The sequence below is a fragment of the Poecilia latipinna genome, unplaced genomic scaffold (assembly GCF_001443285.1).
Source record: "Poecilia latipinna isolate Pla-1442-1.1 unplaced genomic scaffold, P_latipinna-1.0 Scaffold1398, whole genome shotgun sequence".
In the NCBI taxonomy this organism is placed as follows: domain Eukaryota; kingdom Metazoa; phylum Chordata; class Actinopteri; order Cyprinodontiformes; family Poeciliidae; genus Poecilia; species Poecilia latipinna.
In genome coordinates, this window is record NW_015114014.1 from 203,404 (window position 1) to 223,184 (window position 19,781).

At 38.1% G+C, this 19,781-nt stretch overlaps 1 protein-coding gene across 7 annotated transcripts in view; it reads right to left on the minus strand.

Annotated features, from left to right (window-relative positions):
• cadm3 (cell adhesion molecule 3) overlaps nucleotides 1-19,781 on the minus strand; it is a 146,844-nt gene that overhangs the window by 72,003 nt on the left and 55,060 nt on the right. For all 7 annotated transcript variants that reach the window (XM_015056666.1, XM_015056672.1, XM_015056671.1 and 4 more), the window contains exon 3: nucleotides 16,736-16,885. In XM_015056666.1, the coding sequence (XP_014912152.1) occupies nucleotides 16,736-16,885 (150 nt within the window). The remainder of the gene's footprint in view (nucleotides 1-16,735; nucleotides 16,886-19,781) is intronic.

Consider the following 19,781-nt stretch of genomic DNA (forward strand, 5'->3'; position numbering starts at 1 on the left):
AAGGTTTTACCTCCGAGCAGGCATATCTTGAAGAAGAAACGGGAGCCACAAAGGAACGGGGTTAAAAAAAAAAAAAAAAAAAAAAAAAAAAACTGTTTGAAAAATATATAAAATATATGTGACAAACTGTCCTTTTGTGTGCATATTTAATTATCTACATTCATTCATTGCCATGGCTACTGCAACACTAGGATCCATCTGCAAACCAAACAGAAAAAAAAAATAAAGTGCTAATTAAATGTTTCAGAGGGACAATGTGTTGTAGTGGAGCTGTCTGGTCTTTGCAGCCTCTTTTCCAGCATTGGTGCTAACAGTTTTTATGGGTCTAAGCATCCAGGTGCAGTTCATTTATGACTCATGCAGTAACAAATTCTTTGTTTCAGCACTTCACAACTGTTTTTCTTCGCAGGGTATTAAATAATGTTGTTCTTCTTCTAAACCAAAGCTTGTAGCATCTCTGAGATACAAACAAAATCTCTGAATCCAATTAATATGTGAAGAAAAGCATTTAAATGAAGAAGCCTGAGCAATTCAATTCAGTTGAGTTTATTTATATAGTGCCAATTCACAACATCATCTCAAGGCACTTCAGTAATCTCAACCCAATAATACATAATTTCCAAATGATCTGCTTATGAAGCAGTGCAGTCGAGTTCAGTTTATTATTCAAATTGATTAAAAAGGTTCTATATCTAAGGAAACACAGCAGGTTGCATCGAGTCATTGACTTGCAGCGTTTACTCCTCCTGTTGAGCATTTCACAGGAAATTACTGCGACTCCATCTTTTTTACATTTAACCTTGAGTAGTAAGTCATTCTTCCTCTGTCGGTAATTCCTGGCAACATTGTTCATTCTGATCGTCCGTCTTGCTGTTTGGTGCACCTGAATTAATCGTATCCACGTTATTTTTAAAGAAACGATCAGGCTTCGGCGAGAAAGTTCAAGCTGTTTTCAAATAGCTTCCCCAGTAATGGAGTCAGCTGATGTGAAAGTTATCATGTGGGGGCTTTAAATAGGCCTGACATCTCTCTACACTTTCACTGAGGCATTCTGAGTGTTTCACAGATCCTCCTGCAGAAGCTCTCCTCAAATCAAGCATCCTTATTGTTCTTCTGCTCTGTCTAACTCATCTAAGCTGCTTTTTTGAATGGGAGATTTAACCTGTCATATGCGTAGTCGGTGTGCACATTTTGTGCACTTATGCAAGCCACTCTGTCTGCCACAGGGGGCTGGTGGACAGATAAAGATAATGAAGCATGCATCAAGCCAAGAATGCACGTGAGTGGAAGCATTAATCATGAATTTAGCTTTAGGCTCATGCAGGAAAAACTGCCTGGTTGTGGATTGTAACAAATATAGTACAACCTTTGGTTTAGCCTTAGGAATGTTTCTGTTTTGGAAAACACAAAGTGTTGTTATTGTTAAAATGCATTGAAGGTGTATGAGTGTAAGCACCTGGGGTCAACCACTCAAAGCAACGGTCAAGGACGTCCAAGGTGCAAATGCCAAGAAGCAAGTGATCTTCAGTGCATAAAACACGTAATGTATTCACTAGCTAAGATACCTCAAAGATCACACTGATGTCATTAGCTAAGTTATCTCTTCTTCTGCGTCGTTGATGCACTGAGGATTTGTTTCAGAGTAATTTAACATTTAAATGAATTTCGACCTCCTCCGGGTTATTCCCTGTCAAGTTGAGCTTAAACCTCCAGCTGCTGTCCAAACACTTCCAGCTCCAGCAGGTGAATGACTTTGAAAAAAAATGGAAAGCCATGTTTCTTTCATTCCACTACATAATTATGCACCACGTTGTTTTGGTCTCACCATCAAATTCCAATAGAATACAACGACACGAAGAGGTTAAAGCAGAGCAACTTATGTAAAACAAGCAAGGAGCAGAAAAAATCATCCACTTAAATTCACAATCTTGTATTTAATTTGCTGAAAGTTTTTTTTTTTAGGCAAGTACATTTTAAGTAAGTTACTTAGTTTATTTGCATGACTTATTTATTGTAATTTACGTAAATCCTGAATTTAAATCTTAAAATGTCTTTAGATTAAAGTTACTTAAACTTGCAGAAACTTTCTTAAAAAGTCAACAAATTTAACCCCCACATTGAACAAAGACTCGGCATTTCAGTACTAAAGAGGGCAGACTGCAGAGTTTTGATTTAAATTGATGTTTATTAAACTCAAAAGAAAAAATATGTACAAATATCTGTGTGTTGAAATGTTTTTTTACTGGAGAAAGCCAAGAGTTTATGCACTGGAGCTTTAAGATCTTTCTACATGTTGACTGTATAAGGTTTCTAAATTATTTTAGGAAATGCAATCATGCAATCTCTAAGCTGAGAAGATGTAACATTTGCCTGTCTATTACATGTCAAGTAGAACATTTACTTGACAGCATGTGTTGCTTATTTCCTGCATCTGTTGTATGTCAACTTTTCCGACCCGAAACGCAAAAATCTCCAAATGTCCAACCGCTGATCTGGTCACAGCAGCTATTTTTACTCCTTCTTCCTCCATCAACTTCTCTTCCTCCTCCCTCGATCTTTCCCATGCTCTTTCAACTTCAAACATTCAGGGAGAGGGGGATTCTATCCCAACACATACTGAGTGCATATTCCGCGTTTCATCTGCCTCCTGCCTCCTTATGCAGTTTTCCGTCTGCCAAGAACTCTCTTAAATTCAAATTTGTGTTATTGGCACAACAGGCAGGAAACCTGTGATGCTGAACCAAACTACATCAGTTACAGACCAATATTTTTATATATCTGTCTCCATTTCCCTCGCAGCTTCTGCATCTCTTCATCTCCCTCTCTGGTTCAGCCTTAATCTGCATCACACCTCTCCCTCCTGCTCCTCTCCCTCTCTCTGTCAGTTGCCCGCATTGATCCCACCTCCACCACATTCCCACCTTGATGATTGCGCTTCACTCCCTTAAACTCCGTCTCCTCACCACTCAGCTCTGTCTAGTTTTGTTTTACATTTCAAGCATTTAGCCGACACCCTTGCCAAAAAGAGACCGCCTCTCTTCTTCTTTCTCTCTCTCGCTCCCACACATGTCGCCTCCATCCTCCCATCTGCTTGTGAATATTCTCTCCAGCTCCCTAATTGTCCTGCCTTTCCGACAGCTGATTGGGGTTCAGTGACCGCAGGCTTCCCTTGGTCACACTGTACTCGCTGATCTGAGGGCGTAAATTGAACCCGGATCAGCACTCCAACGGCAAAACACTTGGTAAACACACTTCCCAATCTGTGAGATTCACCTCGGCCTCTTTCCCACCACTTCTTTGACATCATTTGTGTCTTTTAGCCAACCTTAAACATTTTTTCATCCAAACAAATTATGAAAAATCAATGGGGGAAATGCAAAAGGTGAAAGATGAACTGAACTCTCCCCAAGAGGTTAAGATGTAATAATTGAGCCACGAGTTGAACTGGAAACTTTCAAAATGGATTAGCTTCAGCTAATGCATCACACTGCAAAATCACAAAATCTTACCAAGTATTTTTGTCTAGTTTGTTGAAACAGCCCAAAAAAAATTCTAACATAGAAACGTATCACAACATTTTTTTTTTTAATTGACATGATTCAAATAAGCAAATTTGTTTTTGTAATTCCATTTTATGGTCAATTAAAACACAACTACTGATATTGTAATATTCTAAGACACACCTCAATGCGTATAACAGCAATGGAAAATTCCCACTAGGGATTATCCTAAAAATGTATTCCCCTTATCAGAAGGCATATTTGATGCTAGTTGGTTCATTTAATAATAATAATAACAATAATAATAATAATAATAATAATAATAATAATAATAATAAAGCAAAAGCAAGCATGACCTAATACTAGTCTTAATCTGAGCTGCAGTTTGCTATTTATCTTTCTTCACTTTTATTTGAAAGCATAAACACAGGAGGAAATAATCACTATACGTTAGTTTTATCCCGCTGGTTTTGGACGTCTTTACACCGACACGTCCCTCACTGTTCAATTAAGATCAGACTCACGCAGAGCAGAGGGAGATTTTTCTCTTTTTTTTTTTCCAACTGATGTCCCTTTATGTCCTGCAGTGTTTTTATCTGACTGCCTTTGATAGCTAGAGAGGTGTGTTCACATCCTTTAATTATTTTATGTTTAAAAAAGATGAATCCCCTGATGGAGCACATCCTCGCTTTTGCAAGAGGTGAGTTTAAAGCCAAAAGCCAGAAGTTACATGAATTCCCGACCTCAGTTTCTGTGAAAAATTTATTGTTACCCTCAGCAGTTCATAATAACCTGCCCTCAAGGCATTTGTGCTAATTACACGAGGGTGAGCAGAGTTTTTAGGATTTCATTTAGTAGTTTAGTTCACTGTCTGCTATCAGACAGCACACACACACACACACACACACACACACACACACACACACACACACACACACACACAGAGAGAGAGAGAGTCAGATTCTCTCTGTGAATTTATGAGACTTTGCACAGGTTATTGTGTAAAAGTGGTTCATCAAACATGTTTCCTTAATTCTCTGACTTAGAAAAAAAGTTTGCAGAACTTCAAGACAGTGTGTGATTTTAATCCATAAAGTTTTATTTTTTCACATACAGCCTCCTTTACAGTTATCATACTGGTAAAGATGTAAAAAGTCTTGGCATAAGTTGATTCTGTTTTGGCACTAGATGCCTCTCATGCTGAAGAAATTGATAAATAAAACCTTTAATCTGATTATATTCATACATTCATTACACCACAAAAACAGAAAATTCCACTGGCAGATATATGGAAAAAATCATCTTGTTATGAAATAATCTGCCAGTGGAACTGGTACTTTTTCATCAATATCATGGCTCCTATGTTTTGCGTAGAGGTTATGTGTAAGTTAGTTGTGTCTTATTTCAAGTGTACAAAGATATTTTCACTAGAAACTAAACCAAAACAACTTAGTAAGATTTTGTGGTTTTGCAGTGTAAGAGAACAAAGAAGCAAAGTTAAGAAAAACGTGTTTTAACAAAATGAATGGCGTAAGTATAGGCCATACTGATAAGTCCTACGTTGTGACACAGGCTTATTTCCACAAGCTACTCTTCAAAATGGTAAAGATAAGAGAACATACCATTTCAGGAAAGCAGATGTTGGTCTATTCAGGTCAGCAAATAGTTACAAGAAAATTCCTGCATGTTTAAATTTGAGAGAAGTGTATCAAATTCAGAGAAATAATATGTTTTAAAACATGTGATTATGTGAGAATGAAAACAATGTTTGACAACCTCAGTTTATTTTGCCTCAATGCACTCTAAGAATAATTTTGGGTCACCTATTATAACCGTTAGATATTATGTAAACCTACTAGTTGGGATCCAAGCCCAGAAAAAGTATTTTCTCTCCCACCATCAAACACGTAAACATGGATTTTGCTAAACTTTACCTGGCATATTGTGTTCTGGTCAGATGATAACACTGAGTTTTTCCATAAAAACACTCCAAAGGCTGAATATGTTGAAAAGCATCTTATTGCCACTGCCAAGTAAGGTGGAGGATCTGAGATGCTGTGGGCCAGTTCCTCAGCACCAGAGATCTCCGAGTGAAGATTTTGAACTCTTCACGAGGTCATTTCAATTAAATGGAGTTCTCTGCCAGCAACTGGAAATGGGTCATCACTGAGTCTTTCAGCAAGATATTGATCCAAACCATTTGGCCAAAATCAGCACAGCTGCTCACCAGACAATAAAAAAAAACATCAACCTGTCTCAGTAACCAGGCCTATAGAAAAGCTGTGAGGTCAGCTCATGAGAAGGGCTTATAAAGAGAAGCTCTGGGATATTGGATGATCTACAGAGATTGTGAAAGGAGGAAAGGTCAAAGATCACTCTGTCTTCGTGTTCCAATCTTGTGAAAATGATTTACCAAAGGAGCTCCCAATACGGCCAAAGAAAGACTGGAGCAAAGCATTGAGATCATGCTGCCCACAATGCTGGAACTAATGCCTATTTAATGGCTAAATTAGGTAAGCTCATGAAGGCACCAGTGATTTTGTTAAAAGCAATAATTTCTTCATGTGAGATTTTCCATTCGCTGAATGTGATGACATTTAAGGTTGGATTTTAACAATATTTCAGTGTAAGTTTTCTACTAGAATAAAAAGGACTTTTTTTTTCTTTTTTCCTTCCTTCATTTATTTTTAAGGAGCTTCCCTGTAATGTTCTGTGAAACCATCAGTTTGTAACATTAAGCAATTTATATTTGCTTTATAAGCGTGCACAGGGTCTCGGTTCTCTATAAATATATATATATAATGGTTTCACCTAAGGGAGAAACTTTTACCGACTTATATAAATGTATCTCTAAGCACTGATTAAACCCCTACAAAAAGATTATCCTTTTTTTTTTCATTAAAATCTCCTGCCTCGATTATTATGCACAAAATCTTTGAAAATGCAAATCGGTCCCCTCTGCTTCGACTCCAGCAGCTGCTCCTCCTCAACACTCCTCTCCTCTACGTGAGGTTGAGGTGCAGCGCTGAAGGAATCCACCCACATGTTCAATCCAAAATCTGATCCCGAAAGCAGAAGATGAAAGTAACTACAAGTCAGCATATTTGAATGGCGATGTTCCCCAAGGACTCCCTCACACAAAATAAACCACAACTATCACTGACTGAAGGGTACAAACTTTGTTAAAACTCATTTAAACAAGAGAATAGCAGCAACATAAACAAGCAGTGATTTTATCCACTTTTTTTTTTTCATCTCCTGTGACCCTGACTTGTTTGGTTCTCAACAACTTCAGGAATAACTGACCTGTTAAGTCTTGTGTAGATCCAGTTAAAGTTTATTTTACTTTAAGTAAAAACTTTCTCTGCATCTGATATTGTGGAACACATAATATGATTTCCAGCCATTCCTGATAAGAACTTTGATTTACTGTTATGATAAATTTCAGTTATTGATGGTAAGTAAAATCAAATAAAAACTGACAGTATGATCAGAAATGTTGTTTATGACATTTTCTCCATTGTTTGTTCCACGAGAGTGTCAATAAATCTGAGAGAATTTAAAAGTGTGATTAAATGCAGTTACTGTGTGCAGATATAAATCACACTTCCTTAAGTTAAGTGGCGTCTTGAAGAAACTTGTTTTAGACAAGAAAGTTTTTCAAGAACAAAATTTGTGTTTGTGGCTCTATGAATGCTGCGCCATGCAGTCACAGCCATACAGATACAGAAAACAGTCAGTAATAAATTGCTTTGTTCTATTATAATCTTTATCTTTATCATAATAGTACCAATAAATATTGCAATAAAATTCTAAGTCCACATGGCTCACCCTATACTTTTCATTATGACCTGTTAAACTGTAGCATTACCTAATTTGACACTTTGCAGACCTCACTGCTGCAAGCTTTGAACGATTGACAGAAGCTATTATCTGATAAATTCAGCTGTTAATATTTTTGATTGATGGGAGAGTTCATTTACCATCTATATAGCATTGATAGTAAGTATATCACTCAAGTATGCCTGGTAACCGTCCATCTATCCATCCATTCACATCTAAAACTAGAAGCTTTTCCTGGATGATAGAACTCCTTTAGTCACATTGGCCACTGTGCCTGGCCTACTTCCACAAAACCTGCTTCATTTCTTCATGTTTTGGCCCACATAACTGTGTTATTAGATAAGCCAACATCCTTGACAAGATAAAAAGCTGCATTACATGCATCCCAGATTTATTCCTAACATGGATTCATGATCAGTTTGGATAAAAGTAAAGGCTGCAGTGTGATATTATGAGTGTGTGCTGCTGAGACACAAATAAGTCCCAAAAAATTAATTAGCTTTTTGTTTCTCTGGAAGAATTCCCATATGGTTTCTTAATAAAGTGATGTCTGACTCACAAAGCTGGGCCAAAATATGATCCATAAAAGAACTTTCTAACAAAAAAATCAGAATCTTGGCTGAGGCAGGTTAGGCAAAAAAAAAAAAAAAAAAAAAGTAGATTTCTGTTTATCACATGATTTAAATTACCTGAAACTCTACTTCAATGTTTTCACAGTGTATTCATTTCAACAGACTTTGAGCGTTTCAGGGATATTTGCACGTTCCCTTTACTAAGCCACAGAAAAAATGAAACAGTCATTTTTCAGGCCAGTGAAAGAGGAGAAAATTAATTTTCTTTGAGGCCTGTTTGAGTCAGCAGCACACTCCCACGAGCTCTGGCAACACAAACACCTCTTAGCAATGTACAAAAAGCTAACTATATTACCCAAATATACCTAGCTCCTTGTGGATTTTATACCTATTCCGCTTTCATCCTCACTTCTGCTAATAAACTTAAGCAAGCAGATTGAAAACATTTTTTTTCCTAAATTTGTTATGAATGAAATTCTAGCTCATCACTGCATTCATGACTTTCAGAGAGAAAATATGCAATACTTTAGTTCTTGTTGAGGTCTGCTTGTGTTAGTTTAGGTGTGTGAATAAATTAGAAACATTGAGAAGGGCACTCTCATTGTGGTGTCAAAAAAGAAGATAAAGGGAGAAAAAATTTCACAGTCATAACTCTGTTGCAGTTCTTTTTCTGTAGTTTTACGGTCCAGTGTTTCTGAACAACCTGTGAAAGGTCAGGAGTGCCAAAATGTCAAACTCAGGAAAAAAAAAAGGAGAAATCTGCACCTTCCTTCTTTTAAGAAAAATATTAAACTACAACAGAGCTCTTGTCTGCCTCACTGGAGTTGGTTTTATGTGTATTTCTGCAGGGAAGACGCAAAATTACTACTTTAAATCACACCAGGATTTTTTTTATGTTTATTTCAATAACCTAAAACAAAACAAAAAAAAAAGCAATTTCATTTTTTATTTTCCACTTTGGATTCTCTTTGTGCCTTTCTCCTCCTCCATTTTTCCGCACTCATGTTCCACAAGATTATTTTGAGGACACATGGAAAAATGAAAGTCTCGAAAATTCAAACAGAAACAGTTGAAAAGCCATCTTTCAAGTGCTGGTAGATTTGAAAAGTCTCAGCGGCAGCCTTTCAGTCCCGTTACGGTTGTTGTTAATGCACTCTGCAGAGAGCTTTCTCCGAGACGTCGGGAAAACTTTGACTGATGTGATGTGGATCAATAGTTTTTCAGAAATGTCAAAAAAAAAAAAAAAAAGCTCATGCTCCACATTTTAAAAGAAGCATCTTTCTCTGTCATTCGTTTGTCTGGTTTCTTGCGGTGTAGCAGAAGATTTGCCGCTCTTTAGCATGGCTTACCTGTGAAAAACTGTAAAAACGGTTAGGATTAGCTGAAATGAAATGAATAAGCTACAATCGCAGTCATCAATATGGCTGAAACCTGCCCACTTCATCCTCCCTCCAGGCAGGAAAGAGTCTTTCCCCGTCTGGTTTGTGAATCACCAGAGAGCCATTACCTTGGTAAATTGCTCCAAAGCATATGATAGCCTGTCTGATGTCTGCTGATATGCTTTTATGGAAAGGAGAGAAACCGTATGACAAATAAATAAAATCATAGATTGACTAAGAGTAAGTGCTCGCTTTCTTCTGGTGGGGTAATTTGTTTAAAAAAAAACGTGAAAATGCTTTACAGGGTTCAGTTTATTGTCTGCAATCTAGATTTGGAGGGATTTCAGTTCAAATTTGTCTCTTCAAACTTTATGAAAAGATTTAATTTATAGAAAAAATTATTAAAGGGAAAAGTTTTAGTACAGTAGAGAAACAGTGGAGAAGATGGAATCATTTCCAACTTAAATTGGAGAATAAAGGAAAATTAGAGTGAGATTAGAGGTTATGTTTTGTCTTACTATCTCAAAGTGGTACAGATTGTATCATGTTCATTGCCTTTGGTGACTTCCTAATCATTTTAGTTCCCATTTTTTCCCTTTTCACTGATAAAAGGACATTTAACATTCCTTCCTGCTGAATTGTAGAAACGTTCTCTTTGCAGAGCCCCTGCTAACTCTGCAAAAAACCCTCCGCTGCCAGCTTTGCTTTCTGATAGATTTTATGCTGTATTTCATGAGAGAAATTAGATATTGGAATGACATAAAACCCAACCTGTGTTGCAGACAGAAGTTGAATGACCAGCTCTATTAAATCAGCTTTGCTGTCGGTGAACTTACTAATATTTACCATTGAAGCTAAGTAAGTTTGAAGCACCAGATGTGTTTCTAAAGGAATGACATTTAAATGGATCATGGCGATTCTGCATGGAAACAGAAGAGACAGCTGTAGACAACGGCTGATTTCATGAATTGTTTTTATGTCCTTTTATCAGTAACGTACGTTGTACAAAATGCTCAGAAACATGTGCGTTAGCTCACCTTGCTAGCTGCAGTTAGCTTAGTTTCTGAGCAGAACAATTGGCCTGATCAAAAAACGAAATGTGACTGATATTCGGGGATCTGAGGTAATTTTGGCACCATTTACCTTGATTGTTGTCCATTAAGTTTCAACATGTCCTTTTGTTCAGCAACTTTCTTTTAAATTCCTGTTACTGGATGGATTTTCTGTTCTTCAGTGCACCTTGTTCTGTAAGTTATTTTTGTCTTTTTTTATCTTCAGACTGTTACTCATTTGTAACATCTAGGCACATTTTTAACACGCTGTAAGCCTTGATTTTTAACCTGCATCTGAAAAATTGTGTTTCTCTAAAGCCTTTTTATTTCAGTTAAACAAAACTAATATTCCCATTAATTCTTATTTGTCTGGCTGAAAGTTAATCGTTGGCTAACAAGTAAATATGTGGTCCCATTTGTTATAGTTACAGATAGTCCATTAAAGGGGGTTGAAATTAAATCTTTCTGTGGTTTTGTCATTTTTTCAGACGGTTGTCGTTTTATAAAGTCCTTCTTCCTTACTCACTGAGCTCCGAAGTCCTGGTTGAGACCCACAGTAAGTAAAGGAATGTCATAGGAAATAACCATCTTTTAATAGATGAGAGCAGGCTTATTGTGTTGCACTTTGAAAAAATGGGAACCTCTTATAAGTTTATATTTTCTATTCTGCTTATAGGAAAACAACACAAGAGGACAAAATTTAAAATGAGGAATAAAGTGTGATGCAACGTTAAAAATAAACTTGTTCAGTTTCAGTTAAGATATTTTTGTTCGATTCTGCAAATCTCAGGAAATTTTCCAGGAAGCTCGAGTGCCTACAGATGGACAGACGAGAGGCATTATATTTAGTAGCCTCGTAAGCTATTTTTAAAATTTGCACTAGAAAGAGGAATCTTTGACAGATGTTCAAGATGCACAGGACTGTGAAAAATGTTCCCTCTGACAGATTCCTTCAGGTTTTTTTTTTTTTTGGACAATGAAATAAATGTCATAATTCTGAAAAACATAATCTGAGTAAAAACAAAAAGCAGTTTTCAAAAGAATCGTCCTTTAGCAGGAATAACTGCCAATAAGTTTTTTGCAATAAGTGGAAATCAATTTTTCTTTCTTATTTGGAAGAATTCTGACACTTCTTTGACCAATCTTAATTCAGCTACATTGGAGAGTCTTTGAAAGCAAACCGCCTGCCTGAGGCCATGCTACAGCATCTCATTCAGATTCAGGTTCAGACTTTGACTAGGTGATTTCAAATCCTGCAGTTTTTTTTCTTTTTGAGTCATTCAGTATAGCGAACTTGTTTTTGTGCTTTGGATCACTGTCCTCTCACAAGACAACATTCTTCTTCAAGATTTGTCTGGTAAAGAACAGATTTCACGGTTTCATCCATCACAGGAACATGTTCAGGTCTCAAACATCCATTTCTTCCTGAAATGCTGTGTTACCTTTACACCGGATGTAATGGGACACAAAATGTTCTACATTTGACTCATCAGTGCATCGACTATTTTCCTAAAAAGCATCAAAGTATTTTTAGGTAAACGTGACTCAGACTTTTGTGTTAATTTTGGTCAGGTATGTTTTTATTTTTTACTCTGGGACTCTTCCATGGATGCTGATTTACTTTTACTTTTGCTCTACTTTTGAGTCATGAACTCTGATCTTAACTGAGGGAAGCGATGGGTTCAGTGCGTTAGTTGTTGCTCACCTCTTGATTGAGGGGTCGATGCACTCGAGGCATAATGCATAATAATAACAGTTAAATATTTTGTTTCCTGCACAGATGATGGCTCACCGTGGTTTGGTGAGAGTTCAACAGCCTTAAAATGACCCTGTCATCTTTTCAACTCTGATAGATGTTAGTGATTTTCTGGTGTAGATATTTTTGAAGTTATTGATTCTTTAATTGGTGTATAAAAATCATTGTAATCTGTCCAAATTGTATTCCTATGAACTGTATTGTACATTTACGCTTTTATCTTGCAAAACTAATATCCCCTTGGTAATATTAGTTTTACCAAGGGGTTTTACCAAACAGAAGTGAAGCTCAGAAGTGAGCTTCACTGGACAATAAAGTATATCTCATCTGATCTTATCTCATTTTATTTTATCTTAATGACGTGCAGATTCCTTTTAGATCTTTCAGCCCATCTTAAGCTCTCAGATAGGAGCAATTTACATGATTTCTTAACTTTATGGGTCTGACAGTGATAATATTTAGGTGGGGAACTGAACTCAGCTTTCTAAAAATCTGGTTAATCAAAGGAGGTAACTGCTTTATCTCATACAGCTATGGTTGTTTGGATAGATCTTTTTTCTTCAGCAATAACTGAAATCATCATTTTAAAACTGAATTTTGTATTATATTTATCTGATAGTAAAATTAATTAGATGATCAAGCATTGAAATGTAACAAAAAAAAAAAAAAAAAGAAAGAACAAGTGAACGGTGAGGTCTTGTGCTTTCGCCTTTCCTGCAGCAGACTTTCTCTTTTAGCTCTGGCTTCTCCACCTGTTTTCTCTCGCCTCGTGTCCATCTCTTTGTCTCGATGTCTCTTGTGTTTTTGGTCCTGCAGTATTAATGCAGGAACCCATCTGTTTTCATGCTTTCCCAGCTGTCTAATCTCCTCTATTAGCAGGTCTGTTTTTCTGATCTCATCTACCCATCTATCCACTTACACTTGTTTCCTCCAGGGTATCCGCAGGTCCTTAAAAGGGTCTTAAAATAAATTATCCAGAATTAAGGCCTTAAAGTGTATTAAGCCATCCTGCACCGGCGACAGTTATCATATCATTCATTTCTGCCAAGGAGCGACACTTTCCTCACACAAAACCTTCATGCTCGCATTAATACAAGACAGTATCTATTAAAAAAAGAAGCTTTCTTTTTTTGGTCATTGCATCTGCTTTAATAAACTCAGCTGGGCTTTATGTCCCTTAACAATTAATTTCCTGTTTTGCTTCATCTTTATCTCCGTTATAGTTGCAGAACTCTCATTAGCTCTGCTCCACTGGAACCAGTCTGCTTTCCTCTGCTTTGTTCTTTTAACTATTTTTTGTCTTTTTAATCACTCACATGTAGCTTTTTTTAAAAAGATCCCTTAAAAGTGGCCACATACTGTTCCCTCCTCTCTCTCTCTCTGAGCCACCTCTCGTCTGGTGAAAAGCAGGGTTAAATTCAACTGATATCAAAGGCTTTGTTTGGCTGATAAAAGTCGTGGGGGCTTTGCCCCGCCGCCGAGAACTAGATTGAATCGATGTGGCCCTGTGATTATGCCAGCAAGATCAACATTTCATATATCACGGCACGGGTGAAGATATTTCATCATATTTCACATCATTTGAGGGAATAGTGCGTTTTTATTATCAGATAAATCCAAGGTCTTTTTCTTCCCCTTCTTCTCTTTAATATCTTCCCGGTTTTTAGATGCTCCTTCTTTTTTTTCCCTTTGTTCTCTTGTTAAGCTCAGTTTAATGACATAGCCTGGTTAATATTCACATGAAGATTATTTTAAGTTTTTTTTTTTTAATCCAGCTACTTGTTATGATAAAATGATCAACCCTCCTTCAGTTCATGATTACTCGTTTCTTAGTTCCTTTACTAGAGCGTCACTGTGAAGAAGTTCCCCTCATCATTTTGTTCTGCTATCTCTCCACACACTGTTCGTCCACTTATTACTTCCCCTCCGCTCCAAAGCCCGGCGCACGCTGGGCTGTGCTGGAACGAGACAGCAAGGAGTTCTGATTTTTCCCATTTCCCATCTCCTTCTCTTCTTCAGCCCCTCTTCAATCAAGTCTTTTATTATCTTTCCTTTTCATTCCAGCTCTGGTGTATCCTTTATACTCTTGCCTCCTCTGTGTCCTGCTGTCTCAGCTATGAGACAAGGTGTCTGGACTCCACTGCTCGGGCCAGCGGCGATGACTCGCTGCTTCATCTCAATTTATCATTTCCGAAAGTGGAGCAAAGAGGAATGTTCAGTTCCACTTGTTACTCCATCATGACTTAGGTTTTTGGAGCTGAAAATCTTTTTATTTAAGCCTCTTTGATGTGTCTGATTCTCCTGGACTTTTCACATCTTTAAAATATATATATATACATATATTCAGTTTGCCACCAAGCACGAGTCTTTGGCCAAGTGGAGAAGATGGTGAAGTTTGAAACTCAAAACAAGCAGAACGGCCCTGGCGAAAAGTTTTTACTACAGGAAACTTTTTTGTTCTTTTGTTGCTGCTTCCCCTTCTCGTTTTTCTCAGCTCTATTTCTCAGAGTACAGAAAATGCTGTAAGTTGATGTGCTGCAGCAGGACGAGGCTGTTTGGAAGGGACATCCCTCTTTCCTCTTTCTTGTGTTCATTTCCCTGATGTCCACCTTCTCCTCAAATCCTCCTCTCAATTCACCTCAAAGCAGGAAACCAACTTGAAGTTTTGCATCAGAGTGAGAAGAGTTCCTCTTTCGTTTTGCAGAAGGAGTAACAACTTGCTGGTCCTTCAACTTGGCCCCACACCCCAGCGCACACACACACACATACACACACACACACACACTCACATTTTCTCTCTGTTTTCCAAATTGTCTGTTGCAACAGTGTTGGCACTGTGGGGAAAACTTCCTCAGTCTGCAGTCAGATCCATCCCAACTATTCTCAACTTTGTCCCTGTGATTGTTTGGCTTCTTTTGTGAAGTGCTAAATTAGAGCAAGAGAAAGTCTTCCTATCTCCACCATGTTCTCTATTTCTAATTCACCAACAATCCAAACACATCTTCCATCCATCTGTGAAGCTCTCTCCTCGTTTCATTCAAACTTACTGAGTCTGTTGTGTGAAGCAGAGCAATGCAAGACTTTTATTCAAATTTTTTCAGTCTTTTTGTTTGTTTTGCTATCAATACTGCTCCCGTGTCAAATAAAGGAGCCCATAAACAGATCACCTCCTTTTTAAGCGCCCAGCTTGCACACAGCGTTTTATCATAGAGCTGAGACAGTTAATCTTTAGGCACGGCTCTTATAATTGGACACATTGATGCACTTTAATTCATCAGACTCCTTGTTTTTCTGTGTCTTGTGCTTTCTTTTGTTGCCTTTATCGAGCGCTTTTGGCTCTCCAGCAATAATACAAAACCGTCCTGTTTGCTTTCTCGGCTGCCCAAGGTCTTTGTTTGAAAAGTTTTTTTATTTTTATTTTTGTTTTTTTGCATCAACAAAGCTTCTGACCCCTTTATGTTCAAAGTGATTGTTGGTGCCTTGTTCAACATCAGTGCAGAAACAAGCGTCTTAATTGCAAGTCGTTGGGTGAAAATTAGATTTGTACAGAAGTAGCACAAGAGTGTGATGTTTTCTTTTACTTTGCAATGTTTTAGATTAGCAGAGTCGCTGCTTCATGCGTCTTACATCAGTCGCAACTTTAAAAACAAGCCCAAACACATCCAGTGTTCACAAAAAGGAGATTTACATTTACATTTCAGGCCGTGATTTAGAGGCATCTTTAAGTGAAAAAAAGAAAATCATCTTTCTAAGTGCAAAAATGTGTTTCTCTAATCATATTTTAGCAACGTCATAGCTTCCACATTCCAACCAATGTTATGTTTTGGAGCTAAAATACAGAAGTTTCTCTCCAATCAGCTTTCAATAGTGACAGTTATCAGCAGATATGAAGTGTAGCAGATAATAGGAAGATATTTTACACTCACATTCCACTGTCCTTTGGTTGAAAGGACAGAAATGCAAATCTGTACTGTAGAAGTATGAATTTTTGGACAGACGAATGAATAATTTTATAAAATTAGAGGAATTACTTTGACTGGAGCAACTTATTCTTAGGAATTTAGGAAGTAAGGTCTTTAAATGCAAATATTTTACCAGGCTCATCCAGACCTGTAATAAAATTTGACTTCTACATGAACTAGAGAGTATCCATAAAATAATACATTTATTTATTCCTCTTTCTCAAAACTTGCTTTCCAACTGGATCCATGACTGACGGATGTTTCCCCACGGTAAGAAGTGAAGGACACATTTATCCATCCAATAAACAGTCAATTTCATTTTGAAAGCGCTAAGCATTCTCAAACAACTTCTGAGCATCATCTTCCCAGCTGGTCCTCTGTAGTAACAATCCATCTGGCTTGTTACATTACGTGATTGCTGCTGCTAAAACAAAGGTAGCCATTTGTTTGAGACACAAGAGGCAGCACAAATCTGTTGTAGTGATGTAATGATGAACAGATCGACCTCATTGTGTTAGGCGAAAACCTGTTTTTCTTAGTCATGTTGGATAAATCAAAGTCAAAGCAAACGTTGGCTGCTAAAATGCAGTTAGCAGTGATCGCCTGTTGTTGTCACTGCATTCAAGATGTTTCTCTTTAAACTTTCTTTAGCTGAACAAAGTGTCTCTCACCTCTCTTCTCTCCGAAGTACAGAGTCTGCTGCGCGGTGTTGGACCACTGCAGCGAGGAGTTGTCAGTCTCTGCCACTCGGCAGGTCAACGTCACCATGCCGCCAACGGACACCGTCTCATCCGAGGTCATGGGCTGCAGCGGGTCTTCATCTAGGTAAAAGCAGAAAGGAAGAGAAATGTCACAAAAGACAGTAAGGCGAGATGCAACAGTGAACTTCTACGTAAACACAATCAAAACCAGCATCACGCAGCGCCACCCAAATCAGATAAACCCTCAAACCGCGTTACTCGCCTCCCTCCCTTTTCTTTGTCTACGTCTCCCACCGCCCATGTCTTTCTCTGCTTGTCAGATTATCTATACATCTCTATCTGTCTTTCTGAGAGCACAGACACAATGTGTGCGCACACTGACATCTTGTCAGAGGGACAAAAAAAGCTGACAAATGGTTATCTGGTTGTATGTCTGCGAGGCCAATGTAGGAGCAATGAGTCAGTGGTGCCCAGAACCTGCACGACCCGAGGGACTTTCAAAGATGGAAAGACTGTGGCGGACATTACCTCTCCTCATGTCAAACAAACAACGACAGAGCCGACTCATACTGCTGCTGTATTTTTATCCCTTTTCATTGATATCTGCTTCAAGTTTTCTAAAGGCGTGCATAAGCATCAGAGCTGCACAACGGGCTCAAACGCTATGGAAATTAGCAGGTCGGAGGAGACAAGATTGAGAATACAAATGACCCCCTCATAATGAAGGGATTCTGAGGGCTGGAGCTGAAACGGGAAAACTACTGATGAGTGAACCATTGGGGTGTGTAACAGTATTCAAATAGGCTTAAATTATGGTATTTAACAGTGCTCCCTTGATAACGGTTGATGGTACAGGCTAATTCTACACTGCGTTTAGCGAGCGTGGCAAATGATTTTGTGAATCAGAGCAAAAGATGTTAGTAAAATATGCAGGCTCCCATTTATAGTGAGTAATGACGAACACAGTCACTGATGCACCTTTTCCCAAGTTGAGGTATTGAGGCCTTGAGTGCAGCCGTCCGTACTCGCACACGTTACGCACTTCAAATTGCAATGGTGCTCGGGCAAAACAAAAAAATAATAGCATGAGTGAAGAAAAAAGACCAAGTCAAAAGAGGGAGCATCTCATAAGAGGATACGCCTCGAGCGGTCTTCTCACCCCTTAAATACAGCGTGTATAAATAGTTTAATTGGAACCAAATTGTCAAGCGGGAGACAGGTTTATATGGAGCGTGGGGTGTTATCACATCCGTGCACGGCTGGTGGAATTGAATTTTTTTTTTTTTTTTCAGAGGATGAACATCTGCTTAAATGTGCTTGGGCAGAACTCCCATCAAGACATGAAAGAGGATGGGGAGGGGCTCATGAAGTGCGGATGCAGAAGAGGAGGTGAGAAAACCCGAGTGCATGTAGCATCAAAAACACACATTTGCAGAACATGAGCAGGGAGATGCCTGCAGGAACTTTGGCTATCTTTTAAAGATGGAAGATGAGTTCAGCATCAGAACACATCAATTATTAGAAGAGTAAAAAAACTTTAGCGTCGCTCTGGGCGGTGAGGACTGAGTGTGATAACAGGTGAGAACGTCAGGTATCGCTGCCGCTTGCCAGCAGGATTCAGAAGACTTAGACACCAGGAGCCCCACATGTCAGGAAGTCGCCGCCGTTTTAATGCAGCTGTGACCTTGTGGTAAGTTTATTGAAGCAGCGTGAGGGCTGTGGCCTGAATTTGTGGTCAAGTGCCCTGTGGATTAGTGTCTCCTTTAATAGCATCCTGGTCTAATTCTTGTGGCTGATCGCATGAGCTTCTCAACTTGGCATGAACACTTTGAGCAAATTGGCTGTCCCAAGGCATCAGTCATCAAGCCAGCCACAATGAGCTCCGACAAATTGCCCAAACTTATGTTGCGCCTTTGGTAGCTGCTGACTGTTTCTCTCAGAATAACCTGTGTGTGACATTTGTCTGAACCAAAACAGCCATTAGGGACACTTTAACAAGAGGACACATTAGAGAGGAATATCCTCCAAATGGCTCTAATGATCATAAGAGGACATTCAGCTTTAGATCATTAAATCAAATTTACATATTTTTTTTGTTATAGTGTTTTTTTTTAACTTATGCTCTGATATTACAACAGTGCCTTGCAAAATTATTCCTTGAACTTTTCCACACTTTTTCACATTGCAATCACAAACTTCAGTGAATTCTAGTGAAAATTATACATCGCTTGACCTTTTTTCTACAAACAGAAATCAAACTTTGTGGTATGCATTGGTATTCACTAACATTTGAGTTGACATTTAGAAAAAAAAAACACATATTCCTGCAGTTGCAGCTTCACATCTTTTAGAGTTTGTCCTCACCAGCGTTTCCCATCCAGAGACTGAAACTGTCTCCCATTCTTCTTTTTATTAAAAGACAAAATTAGTCAGACTGGATGGAAAGCATCTATGGACATTACAATGGACCCTCAGCCAATCCCAGTTCAGTATTCAAGAATTTGCCCAATCACAGATTTTGAGGGTCATATCTGAAATATCTGGGGGAAAAATGTGGGTATTAACACATTTTAAGGTATATTTGGTATTTGAACTATTAAAATGTAGTTATAAACATTTTTAAATGAGGCCTCCAGTATTCACAGATTCTAGGTATTCACAGGAGGCAGTTTTCAATTGAATTCAAGTCTGGACTTTGACTGGGCCATTCCAAATCTTTTGCAGCCAACAGATTTCTTCATCCATTAATCTTTCCAGCAACTCTGACCATCTGCATCTGCTGAATAAAAAAAATATCACCACAGCATGATGGTGCCATCACCATGATTCACCAAGGGGTTGGTGTATTCAGGACATGCAGCATTTGTTTCCATGGAAACCAAAACGCTACATTTTGACTTTATTTGACCAGTGCGCATCGTTCCACTAGTTTGTTGTTTCCAACATAATCTGTGAACCAAATGGTTCAAAGTATTTTTTAAACAATGCTTTTATTTTTGTCACTTTACTGTAAAAG